The sequence below is a fragment of the Vigna umbellata genome, chromosome 3, assembly GCF_029865625.1.
Source record: "Vigna umbellata cultivar VRB3 chromosome 3, Vumbellata_1.0, whole genome shotgun sequence".
Taxonomy (NCBI): domain Eukaryota; kingdom Viridiplantae; phylum Streptophyta; class Magnoliopsida; order Fabales; family Fabaceae; genus Vigna; species Vigna umbellata.
The window spans coordinates 7,622,219-7,642,074 of NC_142167.1; the positions used below are offsets into that span (position 1 = coordinate 7,622,219).

Genomic DNA, 19,856 nt, shown 5'->3' on the forward strand with positions numbered 1-19,856 from the left:
TGTTACATTTTTCATAATTTTTTATTTAGGACAACCTAACCATTGAATTGTATAGAGATTTTCAAAGTTTAAATCTTTTTTTCTAAAACAAGGTAACCTATTATTGATTGATTGAAACATATATCCTGGTTGTTTCGGATGTGAAGGAATGTCGTCCAAAGTCTCCACGTCCTCCTCAGCTTGTACTTTGTGTGTCCGATCCTCCATACTCAGTCCTTAATTTCCTCCTCAGTTCGCGAGTGGGAGACCTGCGAAAGATTCTTTGATGCCAAAGTCAGTTGAGAGCAATGGCGTTTTTCTATCGAACAGTAATAAATATGCAGTAAATGCAACCTATCTACCACTCACCCTGAATCTGTATTTATAGTTTTCGCTATGGGCTTGGGATTAGTGAAAAATTAATCACGGCCCAAATTCAGCCCAATAGCTTTTAACATCAGCTTACCTTAAACATGGTTAATTAGCAGTATGGTCGGTCGGTCTCCCGGAGTTTGGTTTTTGAACCAGCCGATCCCTGTAGGCGGCATGGTTACCAAGCGGTATGACCGGTCGGCCTCATCATGTTTATCCGAATGACGTGGGGCAAGGTTGCGTGATAGCGGACGCGCGGATGTTCGGTTTGGTGCACCGAAGAGTAGCGTGTTTGGCCTACTGTGGACGTCCGGCCTATATAGCGTCCGACCCCTACTGGTACACTGGTCAAGAAATAAATATTTGAGAAATATCATGAAATAAACATAAAAAAAAGAACATTATGTTAAAAAGAAGCTAATTACACTTCCAGTGAAATTATAGAAAAATAAAAGCTTCTATATAAAAGTTAAGAAATTAGAAATGAATATGTATGTAACCAATATGAAAATGAACTGTCAACTATCAATATTTTTTCTGGTAAGGTCGTTCGAACATATTCATCACAGAGATATAATAATATAATAATATAATAATACATGAATCGGGTTTACATAAAATATGGATATTCATTATGCATCGCATCGATACATCAATTTGTTACATATTGATATTTATGTCAACTTTTTCTCACATATTTATGTTCGATAGGTATCCGTGTTTGATAATTGAATATATAAACAAATTATATTTTTATGATAATAATAATTTATAATTTTTTATGTTAAAAACATTTAATATATTTGATTTTAATTTATATTCATATAATAATAATAATTATTTATTTATCATGTTTTTAAAAAAAATTATATATTTTTAATATATTGTATAGTATGTTATTATTTCCAAAATAATTATATAACATAAAAAATATTAAAGTTTAATATTTATAAGTGTTTATTTCTTTTATATATCATTTAATATATTTTTTTTATTTCTACTCCACGTGTAGTTAAAATTTGCTTGGATTTGCGACATCTAATTGTTAATAGAAGTTAATGCATTAATCAATTCGAGTGTCTTTTCAAATGTAGTTTTTGACTTTGGAAAAAGACTTCATCCAAAATAGTAACAAAAGTGGAACCCTATTTACAACCTTCCAATCAAATTAGGGGCGAAAATTGTAATTAAGTCTAACAAAATTTGATTAAATGTGCAGTGCAAAATTACAACATTCAACACTTCACCATTGAAAGTAATCCAATGTGATGCACTAGACTAACATAACTGGCAAGAGGAAACAATCTTATGTATCTTGTGACATCTTGTTGAAGTGTTATAGAACTCCACACCCACTACGAAAATTCACCATATCCATTTTGAATTTGCATCCCTTACTCAGGGTTGATCATAATACTAACATAATTGAAGTACCAGACAATTTTTCCAGTTCCTCCCAATAATGTCATGTATGCCCTTTATGTTAAAAAAGGACTTCAGGAGAGGAATACTCTGTTCATCCCTGAAAAAATTTTGAGGGTCAAACTTTGTTTTGATCTGTGCCAATCTTCTGAAGTTACCCTTGAAGTACTTCTTGCCCCAAACACTAGCCTTTGAGTAGCTTGTGTTGTGAAGCTCGTTTTGGCCTAAATCAAGATCCTTATAGTTGAAGTAAGAAGCTCTAGGAGATTTTGAGACATAAGGAGTCATGTATTTGTAAATCATTTTAGCCCAAAGTTCATGCCTCTTGGATGCTTCCTTGCTATTCACTTCCCACTTCACCAAGTACTGTATGTTGTACAAGTTTCCCTTTCTGTGCGGAAATGGGATTTCAGATTCTGAAATTTCACTCATTCTGCCACCATAAGGTTCCAATATCAGCATTGCTACTGTATCTTCCTCGGCAACCATTTTCCAAGCTCCTTCTAGACCAGATTCTGGTATTGGCTCCTTTACATAGTCAGACTTGGCCTTGAAAGAGCTTTTGAATGTGGTAGTTCTGTCGAGCAAGAGTTCTAGAGGGTCATCTTTGTTGTATCCGGCAATGAACATAACTGATTGAATCCAGTTCATTTCAATGCAGTCTTTGGCCTGCAATCCCAGTTCTGAGAAACTCTCATTCATCAGTGGCAACAACCTGTCTATTCCTCCAAGGAACAAAGAGTTGAAGACTGCTTTAAATGTCTTTGATTTGTCACCACTGTTTTGAGCAACTACTCTGATGAAAAGATCCTCATGCAGTTCGGGTGCTATGTGTTGCCACCTGTGAATCAGATTGTTGGCTCCTTCCTCCAATGTTCTTTCAACATTGAACACTGTAACAAGAGCTGGAACTCTCACCAACCTGATCTTCCATGCAAGGATGACTCCATAACTGGTAGCACAACCTCCTCTTATGGCCCAGAAAACATCTTCTCCCATTGATTTTCTATCATGAATCTTCCCATTTGCATCAATGAGGTAAGCATCAACAACACGGTCTGCTGCCAGGCCATGTTTTCTCATAATGGTACCTTGTCCCCCTCCACTGATATGCCCACCCATCCCTACACTTGGACAGGTTCCTGCAGGGAATCCATGAACTTTACTATACTTTGAGATTTTGTAGTAAAGTTCACCTACTGATGCCCCAGCCTGAACCCAAGCTGTTTCATCAGCAAGGTTAATTTGAATGGAACGGATGTTGATGAGGTCAACCATGACAAATGGGGTCTTACTGAGGTATGATAGGCCTTCATAATCATGACCACCACTTCTGACTTTGAGCTGCAACCCAAGTTCTTTGCTGCATCTGATGCCTGCTTGAATTTCTGATTCATGGAAAGGTGTCAGAATGAGAAGAGGGTTCCTTGAAGAATTCAACCATCTAGGATTCTGCTCCAATGATTCCAAGATTGGTGTATAGAGTGAAGAGGATGTGGTGAAGATGATTTTTTCAATGGATTCAGAATTCCCATCAAGTTGATTTATGAAGCACTCCTTGAATTTCTTTTCAAACAAGGTAGAAGCTGAACTTGAGATTGGAAGAAGCAGTATCAGAAACACTGCAAGATAACTCATCTGCATCTTTTCTTCTCTGCTTTTGTTTGACTGTGTTATGTTTCATATATACATGCACATCTGCACATTAATATTGTATCAGAGAAAATGGTGAAGCTAATATTTTTTTTTCCATTAGTCCAAATCATCCCAAATAAATAAAGTGAGGGCAGTGATATTTCCAACGCAGAGAGAAGCTAATGTTTAATTTTTCTTTGTAATTGGCATATCTGACATCGGCAGCCACGTATAAAGTATTGTGCTAAGTATTCACTCTTGCTTTGTTGATTTTTCTACTTCCTTCCAACGGTAGGATGTTTGGCTAAGCCTAGTTTTTGAAAATAGATCTTCTAAAGTTGATGAAACTAATTATCTTAATCCACTGTCTATAGTCTAAAAGACAAATTTAACCGTTTCACATTTTAGACAATGATCATTCATATGCACCTTAAATATTCAGCTACTTTATTCAATGTTTTTTCAGTTACTCTTCTATCAACAAATAATTGACTGTTAAATAACTCACTTCTTGATATTTGACCCTTTAATAACATACAGCATTTTCTATCTGATAAAACTTTTTTCCACTCTCTATACCTTTCTTTTTCCTGTTATTTCTAGAAACTATCTGTCAGAATGTATTTTGATAATAAGAAAATGTTCTAGTACATTTCAAAAATAATTTCTAAAAAGCTAAAATTTAAGCTTAACTTGAATATGTAATTCAAATCTACACATATATACATATACAAACGTAAATATATATTTATTTTTTGTTTGAAGTCGGTGGCTCACACAAAAGAAATTAAAATCTCTATCAAAGAAACCAATACAAAAGAAAACAGTTTTTACAGAAGAAATCAATGTTTACTACTCCTATGATCGCAGCAGCTGCGTAATATTAAAATCCTCAAAAAAGAGCTTCTCGCAGTTAGTTAGATGTATTATTAGCACTTCAAATAGTATGAAATCAAAGTTTTGTATGAGATGAAAGTTTTGGGCTCACCGTTTCAGACGGTCCGTACTGATCTCGATTTGGAAGAATTTGTCGGCTTCTATGGAGGTTACTGCTTCAGCTCTGGACGAATCAGCAAGTCAACCTTCACTCTCAGTTCTTTCGAGACGATGTAGCAAAACGATATAGCTGTTATTAGATCCAAAACTATTATTTGATTCAAAACTAAAATAATTTAACAATTTTAAAAAAATACAATTATTTGTATAGGGTGAGTATGAGATAAATAAATAATAATAATAATAGTAATAGTAATAATAATAATTTTATATCTTTTTTGTCATTTTTTTTATTCAGTGTATGAAGTTGATTCGATTATGCGACTGAGTCACTGAATACTTTCACAATTTATCATTTCTTGGTGTCGGTCTTGTTTCTTGGGTTTCTTGTTTGCTCGTCAGACCGAAGGTGTACCTGTTAAAGATAGTCTGATGTCAAAGTCAGTAATTGAACGGTTCAATAATCCAATATGACAATGACAGTAATAAATGTACAGTAATTACTTCTATCTATCTTTCACCTTTAACTTGTATTTATAGTTTTTGACATGAACTTAGGATTAGCAATGTTTTAATCTCGACCCAATCTAGATATAATATCTTTAAACATGATTTACCTTAATCTCCTTAATATTAATCATTTACGCTTATAAAACCAGTTTCCGATTGATGTTTTTGTTTACTTTGTTGACCTTCTAGTTATATAGAGTTTGTTAACTTTGCTGACCGTCTGGTATGAATGAATAAATATAGAAATAATAACGATGATAATAATAACTTCTTCTTTCTTTTAAATATTGTCCCTGTTTTCTAACTTATTTATAGGATATCTTTATATAATGTATAATTAATTATTCTTATAAATAAAAAGCACACTTAAACATGTTTTGGACAAAAGTCTGGTATCTAGCAGATTGGCTCTCACATTAAAAATGTGAGACTGATTTTTGTGGCTGAGAATTTCTCCGTTTTCACATCATTATTGTAGTTAAGAAAATGAAAATCTTTTAACTTTTCCTAATGTAATAAAAATTTATTATTATAATTTATTTATACTACTAAACATATTAACAATTGACAACAAAAATTAAACAAATTAATGATGGTTGAATTAATTCTGTAAAATTTTATATATTTTTGAGATGGAGAGAGTAATATATATGTCATAATGCATAGGTTTTTCTGGACAAAATCCAACAAAATCATTTACCATTTAGATTTCTGAAATCTTCCATAATTATGAATGTGCCATATCATATAGATAGAAAAAGTTACCAAAGCTAACCGTAATAATTTAACCAATGGATTGACTGGGCTTTGAATAAATTGCACCGACATCAACAATTTGAAGTACATAAAATATATAGACCATTTCACAATGACTAAACTATGTTTAATTTTATTCAATAATTTAATTTGACATCTATAATCTTAAAACTATGTTTCCCTTTTCAAGAGGTTAATTTATTACCAAACTATCAGTCAAAGTTTAATACACCAAGATAACTAAAAGGGACGTTACCTTTAATACATTATAAAATTTCCTCAATTTTTCTATCAAAAGAGGATGTGCCAACACTTAGAAATTATTCTCATGTTCATTTACAAACATTGTCACAATCATGCAAAAACTTACCAACTACGAAGCCAATTTAAACTTTATTTAAGATTTTACTAAAATAATAATAAAATAAAAAATATTTTCAATATATATATATATATATATATATATATATATATATATATATATATATATATATTGGAATCGAGGTCAACAATTCGCTTTAATTCGCTCTTTTAACTCCAAGCGTATGTCATTGTTCTTTCTTCATTTCATTGTTGTTAGGTTTAATACCTCTTTTGGTCCCTCGAAAGGGGGCCAATGTTCAAATCAGTCCTACCTTTTTTTAGAAGTTCAATGTGGTCCCAACTTTTGTAAAAAGTGTGCAATCAAGTCCTTTTTGGAAACGACGTTGAGTTTTTAACGGAGCAGCTGACAGGGTGGACTGAAATTAGCTACGTGGCTGTGTGTGGGTAATACGTGGCTGTGAGAGGGTGATACGTGGCTGTGAGAGGGTAAATGTGATAATATTACTGAGGTTAAGAAATCAGAAGTTAGGGTTTGAGGAGTTACAGAGAAATTGGTAATTTGGGATTTATCATCGTGGAAGAAGTTTGTTGAAATTTGAAGCGCGAATTGGATACTGCAAATCTGAAACTGAAATTGGAAACCACAAATCAGGTTAGGGTTTATGTTTGATAAAGAAGTTACACTACAATAACTTCTAAACTTATGCATCCCCATCAAAACATGAATCAAAACAACTTAAATAATAAATTCCAAATAGAACGTTAATTTTCCCCAATTGAAAAGCAAAAGCATGCATCCAATCGGGAACCCACAGTTACTGACTTATTCATACAAGTCAATATCAAATGCAGTAGCTTCTGGTTCAGTTTCATAAAGTATATTTCATCCAAAAAATATAAAACAAAAAAGGAGTAAATATGTTCATAATTTATTTACGTGTTTTGTGCTGAATTTTACTTAGCATATCTTAATTAATTACATCAATAATCCAAGAATAAAATACAGTAGTTGGTCATAGAAAAATCACCAATTATTTAATTGGTGGTGTCACTATTATCAGCCGGAGATGCAGATGCAGACGTAGATGCACTTTTGGGGGTAGAAAACGGCAAAGACGACGGCGGTAGAAACACCAGACTTTTCGTCTGTGTATTATTCGCTGGCGTTTTGTTCAAGAAGCTCGATGCACAACCATTGACTTTCGAAGTTGAACAAGACAAGGTAGAAGATGAATTATTAGACGCTGCAAACACCTCACCACAGTAACAAGTAGGGATTATCCCACCTCCTCTCACACCACAACCATGGGACCACCGAGAAGATCCTTTGCCCCAACTTCTCGAACACGACGAACACCCTTCAGAAGAAGCCATTCGTATCTCAAACACCAATTTCTCTGCAACTCCTCAAACCCTAACTTCTGATTTCTTAACCTTAGTAATATTATCACATTTACCCTCTCACAGCCACGTATCACCCTCTCACAGCCACGTATTACCCACACACAGCCACGTAGCTAACTTCAGTCCACCCTGTCAGCTGCTCCGTTAAAAACTCAACGCCGTTTCCAAAAAGGACTTGATTGCACACTTTTTACAAAGTTGGGAACACATTGAACTTCTAAAAAAAGGTAGGACCGATTTGAACATTGGCCCCCTTTCGAGGGATCAAAAGAGGTATTAAACCTTGTTGTTATTATTCGGTTGAACAAAAGATTTATCGATAAATGATATTTCGATGGCAAAGTAAGTAAGAATACAACAATTTTAACAATAAATACATATTAATATAATCAACCTATCACAATAACTCAAACATGTATTTATATATTTCATAATAAAATTCTCTTTAATATTAGTCTAACGAGAGTTAAATGGTGTTAAACATGTTTTGACTTAATTTAATCTCTCTTTTCGATTTTAACTCATATTTAAAGATGATGCTCGACCTATACTCATATGAGCTAACTTTTATTAAATATTTTTGTACTCATCAATTAACAATTAGGTAAGTATATTTTATGTCCATAAAATCTGCACGAGCTAACTTTTATTAAATATTTTTGTACTCATCAATTAACAATTAGGTAAGTATATTTTATGTCCATAAAATCTGCACGAAAATAAAAATAAAAAAGATATGCTATTATTTTATATAACATAATTCAAATACTGTACATTCCTTGTCAAATAAGCAACGTGATGGATACAAATAGTCTGTAATAAAAGTAATACGAGCTAAACTCAAAATATACAGATAAAAAATAATAACAAACTAATTGAAGATAAAAGATAAAAATAAAAAATAAATATAAAATAAGGATAATATATCTATTAATATTTTTATATTATATTTAAAAAAGAAAAGTAATAGAAAAAAACAAATTAAACTCTACAAAAAATAATCACATGCAGGAGACATGAACTAGTATAATAAATTAATCGTTTAACCACGTGTTGTATGTATAGATATATAGCTTAAAATATTTAAACTCTTAAAGAATAATCACATGTTACGTTCTTTACAATTTTTTTATTTAGACCAACCTAACCATTGAGTTATATAGAGATTTTTAAAGCTTAAACCTTATTTTCTAAAACTGTTATTGGTTCATAAAGACAGGTTGAAATAGATATCCTGGTTTATGTGTTTGGGTAACTGCAAGAAATAAATATTTGAGAAATATCATAAATTAAACATAAAAAAAGATAAAATAAATAAAATTATGTTAAAAGTCTAATATAGGCAATTTTATTTTACTCTTAATTATATTTTTAAAATTAACTGTCAATAAAATTGAGGGGAGAAAAAGCTAATTACACTTCCACACTTGCCATTCACGAATTGGTGGATTCAGTAATCACATTTTCAGTTTGGACCTTCGATTATTGATTTTTGTTTGCTATTTTATCATAGTTCTAATTTGAAATATGACAATTAGCACTCAGCATAATTAACTTAATTACAGTAAACTATGAATTATCTACTATTTTGTATTATAAGAACTAAACTATTTTTATAAGTGGTATCAGAACCTAGCCTCTTCCAGTACGGTGTGGTTCGAGGACGAATCATGCAGAAGCTGGTGGGTATGTCACACCCGGACATTGACGACTGAATTATATTATTTTTTTAGTTCAGTTTAAAAAAACTAAACTTCTCTATCAACAGTTTACTTAACGGTTTCAAACTATGTATTACGCTTTATTTTTGTTTGAAATTTTGCTAACTTAATTGTTTCGTTTTTTGTTTTTGTTTTTCAGTAACCCAAACATAAAAGAATAAAAATAAAGGCATGTCCTCATTATCTTTCAGATTATATATAGGGATAAATAAATAAACATTCTCTTAAAAGTTCTTTAAAAAGTTAACTATTATTATAATACTTATTCAAATAAAATAATGTTATTAAATTATACTAAAATTGATAATATATTTAAAAAAACTAAATTTTATTATATTGTAATTATATTACAAGAACCGGTAATTATTTTGTAAATTAATAAAATTAATTATATTTGTAAAAATAAAAAGATAAAGATGTGTGTATGAGAAAACAGTTATAAAATATAATATTATTAAATATATATATATATATATATATATATATATATATATATATATATATATATATATATAAAAGTATAGATAAAACTTTATGGTGACTTTTTTTTAAAATAAGTAAATAAAAATAATTTTAGGATATTCATAGTCTTTATATTAAATTGTGATAAGTCATAAAATAAAAATATTTCAAGTCATACTATATTAGAAATATTTTTTAGAGATGTAGTTTTTAATCTATATAAACAAAGGCCTATAATTATATATTTTATTTATGAGTTCACTTTTTTAACCTAGAGTGTACTTAACAATTGAATACCTAGTGCAGTTATTAATTAACTGATATAAGTTATTTTTTAAAAAAAATTAAACTCTAAAACAGTGCAGTTTAATTATTATCTCAAATAGTTAAGTTTCTTTTAATTTACTATAATATAGTTAATTATAGTTTAATATAATTTAGTTACTTTTGTCTAGTTCTAATGACAACAATTTTTTTTAAAAAATAAAAGATAAATGAGAGAGGAAAATTGTGAAGTTGCAACAGTTTCATCCTTAAAATGAAAATCGGAAGATAAATATTATAACGACCAAATTGTAGAAAGATAAGTAGTAGTGAAAAGTATATAAAAATTAAGAAAATAGAAATAAATATGTATATAACCAATATGAAAATGAACTGTGTCAACTATCAATATTTTTTCTGATAAGGTCGTTCGAACGTATTCATGACAAAGATAAAATAATAATAATACATGAACCTTTCACATAAAATATTGATAATCCTTATACATCGATACTTTAATTTAATTAGTGTTTTATATTCATGTTGGATACGTATTTGATATTTTAAAATATTTATTAATAAAATATTTAATATATAACATGTTGATAAAGATTTATAAATTTTTATGTTGAAACCATATAATATATTTTATTTCAATTTAGATTCATAATCATTTATTTATCATAATTTTAAAAAAAATACTGTACTATGTGGTCGTCTTGTCAACTATTGATTGAATAGTTTTCGATATAAGCATACTAAAACTCGAATCAGTCAACTGTTCTGTCAGACTTTAAATATAATCATAAGTATTACCAATAATCAAGTTTATATGTAAAGTGTGTTTAAGTTTATCTCAAAACCTATAAATACAAATATGAAATACAACGATGATTGTTTTGTTGTGAATTAAAGATTTTATTATACTAAGCAAATAATTATATTACTAACTTGAGCATTAGAGTATATTTGACAGATACACTTCCACATGGTTTGGAGACTCTAAAGCTATAAATATAAGTATGAGGTATAAAAATGTTGCATTTATTCCAAATTTAAGATTTTATTATGCTAAGCGAATGTCATATAACTAACTTATGTGTCGGAACACCCGGATACAATTTCGCACACCAAAAAGACTAAAAAAGAAGTTAGGAAACTTGGAAAGGGTGTTGCTCCCTCCACTTCCACATCCTTCTCCCTCCACCTCCCCAATTATCTTTAATTCCAATTATATCCTTAAAGTTAAAATTTTTTATTTTTATTATTTTATTATTTTAATATTTTAATATTTAAATATAAACTAATATAAATATACATTATTAAAATACATTAAAAAAGATATTCAAAAATAATAAATCAAAATATTAAAATATCTAATAAAATAATAACAGAAACATAAAATTAAAACAAAGCTTAAACGGATGACATCCTTCAACGGATGTCAACATCCGTTTAAGGCGAAACGGATGTCGACATCCGTTTTGCCTTAAACGGATGTTGACATCCGTTGAAGGATGTCATCCGTTTAGGCTTCGTTTTCATTTTACGTTTTAGGGTTAAAGGATTATTGGAAAGATTATTGGAAGGATTATTGGAAGGGTTTAGAGTTTAGGGTTTAGGATTATTGGAAGGATTATGACTACGTACCTGGAGAGGAACCACGACAAGTACATTACACCACAAACGCACTGCACCACCTACTGCACCGAAAGCAAGAGGAAGATTGCTTGATAATTCTTTTCACGATCACTGAGCTTTGCAGAAAAATATTTTACTCATACAAGAAACTACGTAGGTTATCAGTGAAATATGTTATAAATGAGTAAAATTAAAAAACAATAATTCTAAAAATAAAATTTTACTGAGGGGCAAAATAGTAAAGGGGAGGTGGAGGGAGAAGGCTGTGGTGGTGGAGGGAGCAACACCCACTTGGAAAAAAAAATGTGTGAAGTAAAGTGTTTTGATTGTGATATCAAGATTCTGTACCCGAAATGTACATTTTTTTAAATGTATTATCCTATTTTATTATTTAAAAAAAAGTGTATTTACATATAAAAAATCTTAACGTTTAATGTTTATAAGTCTTTTATTCATACAATTTACTTGGATTTGCACCGTCTTGTTGTCAGTAGAAGTTAATCCATCGATCTGTCTTTGAAAAAGTAGTTTTTTAATTTGGAGAAAGACCAAAATAGTAACAAAAGTGGAACCCTATTTGCAACCTACCTTTCAATCAAATTAGGGTAATTAAGCCTAACGAAATTTGATTAAATGTTAAGTGCAAAATTACAACATTCAACACTTCACCATTGAAAGTAATCCAATGTGATGCATTATTAGACTAACATATAAGTGGCAAGAGAGAACAATCTTATGGGATCTTGTGACACTTGAAGTGTTATAGAACTCCACACCCATTACGAAAATTCATCATATCCATTTTGAATTTGCATCCCTTATTTAGTGTTGAGCATAAGACTAACATAATTTAAGTACCACACAATTGTTCCAGTTCCTCCCAATAACATACCCCTTTAAGAATGAAAGGAATTGAGGAGAGGAATACTCTGCTCATTCCTGAAAAAATTTTGAGGGTCAAACTTTGTCTTGATCTGAGCCAATCTTCTGAAGTTACCCTTGAAGTACTTCTTGCCCCAAACACTAGCCTTTGAATAGCTTGTGTTGTGAAGCTTGTTTTGGCCTAAATCAAGATCCTTATAGTTGAAGTAAGAAGCTCTAGGAGATTTTGAGACATAAGGAGTCATGTATTTGTAAATCATTTTAGCCCAAAGTTCATGCCTCTTGGATGCTTCCTTGCTATTCACTTCCCACTTCACCAAGTACTGTATGTTGTACAAGTTTCCCTTTCTGTGCGGAAATGGGATTTCAGATTCTGAAATTTCACTCATTCTGCCACCATAAGGTTCCAATATCAGCATTGCTACTGTATCTTCCTCCGCAACCATTTTCCAAGCTCCTTCTAGACCAGATTCTGGTATTGGCTCCTTTACATAGTCAGACTTGGCCTTGAAAGGGCTTTTGAAAGTGGTAGTTCTGTCGAGCAAGAGTTCTAGAGGGTCATCTTTGTTGTATCCGGCAATGAACATAACTGATTGAATCCAATTCATTTCAATACAGTCTTTGGCCTGCAGTCCCAGTTCTGAGAAACTCTCATTCATCAGTGGCACCAACCTGTCTATTCCTCCAAGGAACACAGAGTTGAAGACTGCTTTGAATTTCTTTGATTTGTCACCACTGTTTTGAGCAACTACTCTGATGAAAAGATCCTCATGCAGTTCGGGTGCTATGTGTTGCCACCTGTGAATCAGATTGTTGGCTCCTTCCTTCAATGTTCTTTCAACATTGAACACTGTAACAAGAGCTGGAACTCTCACCAACCTGATCTTCCATGCAAGGATGACTCCATAACTGGTAGCACTACCTCCTCTTATGGCCCAGAAAACATCTTCTCCCATGGATTTTCTATCATGAATCTTCCCATTTGCATCAATGAGGTAAGCATCAACAACATGGTCTGCTGCCAGGCCATGTTTTCTCATAATGGTACCTTGTCCCCCTCCACTGATATGCCCACCTATCCCTATACTTGGACAGGTTCCTGCAGGGAATCCATGCACTTTGCTTTCCTTTGAAATTTTGTAGTAAAGTTCACCCAATGATGCTCCAGCCTGAACCCAAGCTGTTCCATCAGCAAGGTTAACTTGAATGGAACGGATGTTGATGAGATCAACCATGACAAATGGGGTCTTACTGAGGTATGATAGCCCTTCGTAATCATGGCCACCACTTCTGACTTTGAGCTGCAACCCAAGTTCTTTGCTGCATCTGATGCCTGCTTGAATTTCTGATTCATGGAAAGGTGTCAGAATGAGAAGAGGGTTCCTTGAAGAATTCAACCATCTAGGATTCTGCTCCAATGATTCCAACACTGGTGTATACAGTGAGGAGGATGTGGTAAAGATTATTTTTGCAATGGATTCAGAATTTCCATCAAGTTGATTTATGAAGCACTCCTTGAATTTCTTTTCAAACAAGGTAGAAGCTGAAGATGAACATGAGATTGGAAGAAGCAGTATCAGAAACACAGCAAGACAACTCATCTGCATGTTTTCTTCTCTGCTTTTGGTTGATTGTGTTATGTTTTATATATACATTCACATATCCACATTAATATTGTACCAGAGAAAAATGGTGAAGCTAATTTTTTTTTTCACTAGTCCAAATCCTCCCAACTAAATAAACCGAGGGCAGCGATATTTTCAAAGTGGCATATCTGAGTCGGCAGCCACATATAAAGTTTTGTGCCAAGTGTTGAACCGATGAAATTACATTAATATACTATTCTGCAGTGTTAACAGTTTCTATTCATTATTGATTCTTGGTTTGTAGCATGATTGGCTAAGCTTAGTTATTTAAAATAGTTAATCTTCTAAAGTTATTTATGGTATCTAGCACAGTGGTCAAAACCATAACACAACATGCAAGTTCAAATAATTTATGGGTAAAAATTTGAAGCACCTTCACTTTGATGTTGTAGAAAACCAGTCAGTTGGCTTTATGCTAAGACAGAAATAAATCTTGATGCACAAATCTCAGTCATACGTCTCATATATAACAAGAATGGTGAAATTGTGTGATGTATGCTTGAAGTTGGTAGCTCACACATTAATAGAAATGTCAGACTGATTTTGTGACTCCGAATTCCTCCGTTTTCACATCATTATTATCGTTAAGAAAATTAAAATCAAAATTATTTTAACTTTTCCAATGTAATAAAAATTAATTATTATAATTTATTTATACTAGTAAAAATATTAACAATTGACAACAAAAATTAAAAGCAAATTAATGATGATTGAATTAATTCTGTAAAATTTTATATATTTTTGAGATTGAGAGAGTAATATGTATGGTAATGAATCACCGTGTTTCCCAAGTAATGCCCCTGCTTTTGCTAATATTATGGTACTCTTAATTGGGCAACAATCACACCAACATCAACAAAATATTAAAATGCAGAACAATGTAAAGATTTATTTTATATTTTTATCTAATCAATATTATTATCAATGATAAGGTGGTTCATTTTTGTAATGATTACCATAAAAATCCTACCAAAACAAGATTATTTCTGATCAATTAACCATGTATTAAAACTAAATACAAGAAGAAGAAGAAACTTACAACAACAATTGTTTTGTAAAGCGCAGATTACAAGGGGCTGTGCACAAAATCATAATAGAACAAAGAGAGAAAATACAAGCTATCCCCCTACCCAGAGAAAGAAGGGTCAGTTTTATATTATAACAACGAAATTTTACATTCAAAGATCAGCCAAAAAAAGAACTTTTGAGATTGCACAAAATGAACCTAATTTTGCAGACCTAAGTGGGTACAACCATCCCAGAATTGGGTGATAACTGTGACAGAAAAAACCAAAAGAAGAAAACAAAAAAGATTATCTGTATGAGAAGATAAAATGTAACCTTACATACTTTTTTCTGCAGCACAAAAGACTCCTGAACAACTACACTATCACCACAATATTTTTCCAACTCTTCTGCTTTGTTTTTCAGAACTGAAGCCTTACCCTCTGCATCTACAAGTTTGTGAAGAACCTGCGCTTGACTTTCAGACAGTTTCTCTTGTTCTTCCAATAATGACTGTTGGTAACTTGCTCCATCCTTCAGGTTCTGCTTTGCTGCCTTTGAGAAGGCTAGGTATTCAATCTCAGTTTCAATCTTCAGCCGGAAAAGGTGCTCGAGCTCAGATTCAACCCCTTCGCATTTTATCTCAGAAAAACCTGCCGTTCTAGCAGATTCTTCACCAGAAATCTTTACACTACTCAAGGATGTTTCAAGTTCAGCAATCCTGGAGTCTTTCAGAGCAAGCACACCTTGTAACTCCTCCAGCTTGCCTTCCAAAATATTTATATTTTGTGTCAGGCTCAATACCCGAGGATCCGAGGAACTCGAAGCAGTTTGTTTAATTTCTTCAGCACCAGACTGATCAGAATGGCTTAATTTATTAAGTCCAAGATCAACAGTAGTACCAGCAGATGCACTGCTACACTTGGCAGAGTCATCAACATCCGGTGAAATGGCTTCAATCCCAATCTCCCTGAATTTCTGGAGTTCTGCAACAGTAAATGTTGATTGATCGTCAGCAATAGCAAATCTATATTAGTTCTTCTTACTTTTAAACCACTTAACAGAAAAGAAAGAACTTTAACACACCATAAAAAATTAACATGAAAAAAAAAAATTGTTTCTCAGTATTATGCAAACAATCTACTTTCGGCATCAACACAAGCAAACCCTAAATAGATTAAAGGAAACGTTATAATATAGTCATTAATTATTTAAGTAAAACATAAATTTAAATATTAATGAGAAATAGAAAAAAGCACATGTTGTTCCAACAGATAATAGTTCAGATAGGGTAGAGAGGTAGAATTGTAGAAAGTAGTATAAAAGTCAATAACCTATCTTTCACTGTTTCCCGTTGCTGATGTCATAAATGATGTATTTGACCATCTAATAGGACCAAGGAAAATTAGCTGATCTAGAATTCGTATACTCTCTGAATACATGGATTTGACTCAAACAAGTAGAGGTAATGTAATCTTAGTCGTTAATGAAAACATTACGGGTGGATCTTCCTGTGCACGCATGATTTGTTATGCATGCACACTAAATATTAACCATTAAGCATAGATTTTCTAATTAACATCTAAGAATAATTACGTCCCCCTCCATGGACAAGTTGGTCACTTTTACAGAGGCTGGATCACGAATAAATAATCACAGTACCACGACAAACAAGCTAGTTTTGAAAAGAAACAGAAAATTAATACATTATGCATGGTGGTCCTGCTAAAAAAACAAAGCTTTAATCGAAAAATACAAGCGAACTGTGAACATGAGCAAGAGGACAACAGTTTTTAAATTTAATATTAGAGGATTATATGATTTATCAAAAAGGCTTACAAAGGAAACTAGACTAGACCTGTAGACCATCACATATTTAAGGTATATAATAAATTAATCAAGAAGTTTAAAAGAAAATAAACTATATGGAAACAGAATATTGATCATTCAATGATTTAGTTCACAACATATTCAGATTCATTGGATAAGCCTCAACCACATATCACGTATAATGCATCAGTGAAATATTTATGGAATGTCCAAAATTATACCAAAAACTGGAGCCTGCTACTCAAATTAAAACGATAGTTTTGTTTTCAAACAAGAAACAGACCCTTCACTATTCCCATGCAAGGTGCTCAACAAGGAGCCAAATCCGTTTAACAGAACAAAATCAATGTATTCCTCTGGTTGAGTTTAGAAAAATATAAAATCATAATGTTTAAAAAGTTGTGAAGTTCAATCAGACCGAAACATATCAGGTCAGTCATTGCATTGATATCTACTGTTACAGCTGAATTAAATCATGCAGCAGAATCCAATAGTCACGAAACTTCTAATTAGGTAATATTTGCAGCATAAATTTTCTAATGATCATAAAACAAAGAAGCATAACAATATCAGTTGCAAAATGATAAGGTGCAAGAGAAATATTCACAGAAAAGATCAAGCTTTCCAGAAAAATCGAAAAGACAAACCTTCTTGAAGTGCCTCCTGGACAGCCTGAAGGCTATTAACTGATTCAATTAAGGGATCTCCAATGGATGATGGTTGGTTGTTCACACTTTTTTCTTCTGTAACATCCCAAGACAAATTTGTAGCCAAATTATCCGGTAGAAGATCTTCATCCTCTACAATATTTTCGTTGCCATAAACAGCTTCAACTCCCTCAGTGAAATGTTCATTAACGTGTGCTTCACCACTATTAACTCCATCATAAATATTTGTCCTACCACTGTGTGTTCCATTACTAGTAACTGAAAAACCACCCTGCTTAAAGTTGGAGCTTCTAGAATCAGATTCCAAACTAGAGAAAGAATTTTCTTTCTCAATTTGGACTCTTCCACCTCCTCCTGGTTTCTTACTGCTTTCAGTCCGTCCCTTCCCCTGTTGAACTCGTTGAGCCGAGTTCGGTAAATGCTTCGAATTCACATTCTTACTACGGTTTTTCTCTGGCCTCAACTTGGGCTCACTAGCCGCCGTAGAAGACTTGCTACTCCGATCCTCACTATTCTCAGAATCAGTTCCAACAACAAAACCAGATCCAAGTGCGTATCTAGAATCCGAACTCGAACCATGAATCACATTCCCGTCAGAAAACACTACATTCCCAAACATATCGGAAGATCCATCGCTTCTCTCCTTAACATCACGCAGATAAGGCTGTTTTTCACTCAAATTGGGATTGGCAGGCAACCCCCTCTTCAAGACTTTGCCAGAATCAGCACTTGAATTCGGATCCTTAACAACATTTCTCCTAATTCTCTTCCATTTCTTCAACCCAACCCCCTTTGTCGGTGTCCCTTTGGAATTCACTCCTTCCCCACTATCCACTTCAACTTCATCTACCGTTCCCTTTTGATCCAACCCGTTGACACCCGAATTTCCCTCCAATCCCAACCCAGTCTTCTCGTTTCCATAGGGACCACCGTTTCCATTTCCATCATGATTCACTTCGTTCTCTTCCACGGATTCGCTACCCAAATCCATGATCAGTTTCGAACCTCTTTTCTAAATCTGGACATGGAAATCAAAACCCACTTAAAATTAATTGCCGGTTAAGCAGCAAATGAAACGAGAATTCAAGAACTTCAATACAAAGCAAAAAATAATAATAACTAAAAAAAATGAAAATAAAAAACGGCTTTTTAAAATAAGCAATCAAAAAATTGAATGAGAGAGAGAAAGTGAAAAGGAAAAGGATCTATGAATTAGAGTAATTACCTTCATAAACGAAGTCCTTGGATTGGACACGAAAACCCTAAAATTTGAGATTTTGATGGGAATTGTAGTTTTATAGGTAGAGAAGGGATCGAAGCAAATGAAGCGAAATATAACATTTTTAAATTAATTATATATTTATGTGCATACAAATCATTACATTCCTTTACTAAAATTTTCATTTTTTTTTCTTCTGAATTTTATAAAAATTTAGTTAAGGCTAGTTAGCTTATTATTTATTAAATTGAACAATTTAAGGAAATAAATAGATATTACAATATTTTTAAGTATAATTATTATTTAACTCAACACTCATCAATAAGTTGCACTGTGGAAAGTAGAATATTAATTACTAATTACTCATATTTAATCATTAATATTAATAGAACCGAGTTTGTAGAAAAAAATTTAAATTAGTGAGAGACAATCAATTATGCTTTAAATTCTTTTTAACAATACAGTGATAATTTAATACCTAACAGTAGATTGAATAATTTAATTAAATAAATAATAAATGATTTGATAAAAAGCTGAAACAGCGACAATGGAAAACGTGGGCCACATGGAGACGGTGGCCCACAGTCATATCATATCATGGAAGCAGTGTACCTGGATCACAGCTTCTTCACTGCAACATAATTTTAAAAACATATATACTTTTAGTTAATATGCACTTTTAATAAAATTTAATATCTTCAATAGAAAAGGTAATTCTTTTCAACACAGTAAAATCTACTTTTTATCATTTGAGAATTAAAGTTTAGAAAAAAATGTGATGATTATTAGTTAATGGTCACTGCCAAAACAAGTATCCTCCATTGAAAGAAAGAAAGAAATATATATATATATATATATATATATATATATATATATATATATATATGAAAAATATCTGTATACTGTGCAATATATTTTCCCACCTTTTTTATGAATACTAAGTTCTATTTTTAATTCTTATCTTTTGTACTATATTTATTTGATCTTTAACTTTTTAGATGAAATATGGTATCACTTTCTATGGTATTAATAGTTCATATTTAATGTCTTAAAAATTGTGTTTGTAAAATTAAAATATGTACATTTAGTTAATTTGAGCACAAAAAACTTGTTGAATAAT

The 19,856-nt window shown here is 32.0% G+C and overlaps 1 protein-coding gene and 2 pseudogenes across 2 annotated transcripts; all 3 read right to left on the bottom strand.

Annotated features, from left to right (window-relative positions):
* Nucleotides 1–1,499: 1,499 nt before the first annotated feature.
* Nucleotides 1,500–4,556, bottom strand: LOC148201523 (berberine bridge enzyme-like 22 pseudogene; annotated as a pseudogene). The gene is made up of 2 exons (XR_015784634.1): nt 4,397–4,556; nt 1,500–3,471 (listed from the first exon to the last, which is right to left on the bottom strand). The product of XR_015784634.1 is annotated as a berberine bridge enzyme-like 22 pseudogene (transcript).
* A 7,626-nt stretch (nt 4,557–12,182) lies between these two features.
* LOC148201524 (berberine bridge enzyme-like 22 pseudogene) lies at nt 12,183–14,089 on the bottom strand (annotated as a pseudogene).
* A 1,037-nt stretch (nt 14,090–15,126) lies between these two features.
* Nucleotides 15,127–18,870, bottom strand: LOC124823001 (WPP domain-interacting protein 2-like). Its single transcript, XM_047295118.2, has 3 exons — nt 18,743–18,870; nt 17,497–18,535; nt 15,127–16,005 (listed from the first exon to the last, which is right to left on the bottom strand). The coding sequence occupies exons 2-3, from the start codon at nt 18,506–18,508 to the stop codon at nt 15,254–15,256; spliced, it is 1,764 nt and encodes a 587-aa protein (XP_047151074.2). The 5' UTR covers nt 18,509–18,535; nt 18,743–18,870; the 3' UTR covers nt 15,127–15,253.
* Nucleotides 18,871–19,856: the final 986 nt, after the last annotated feature.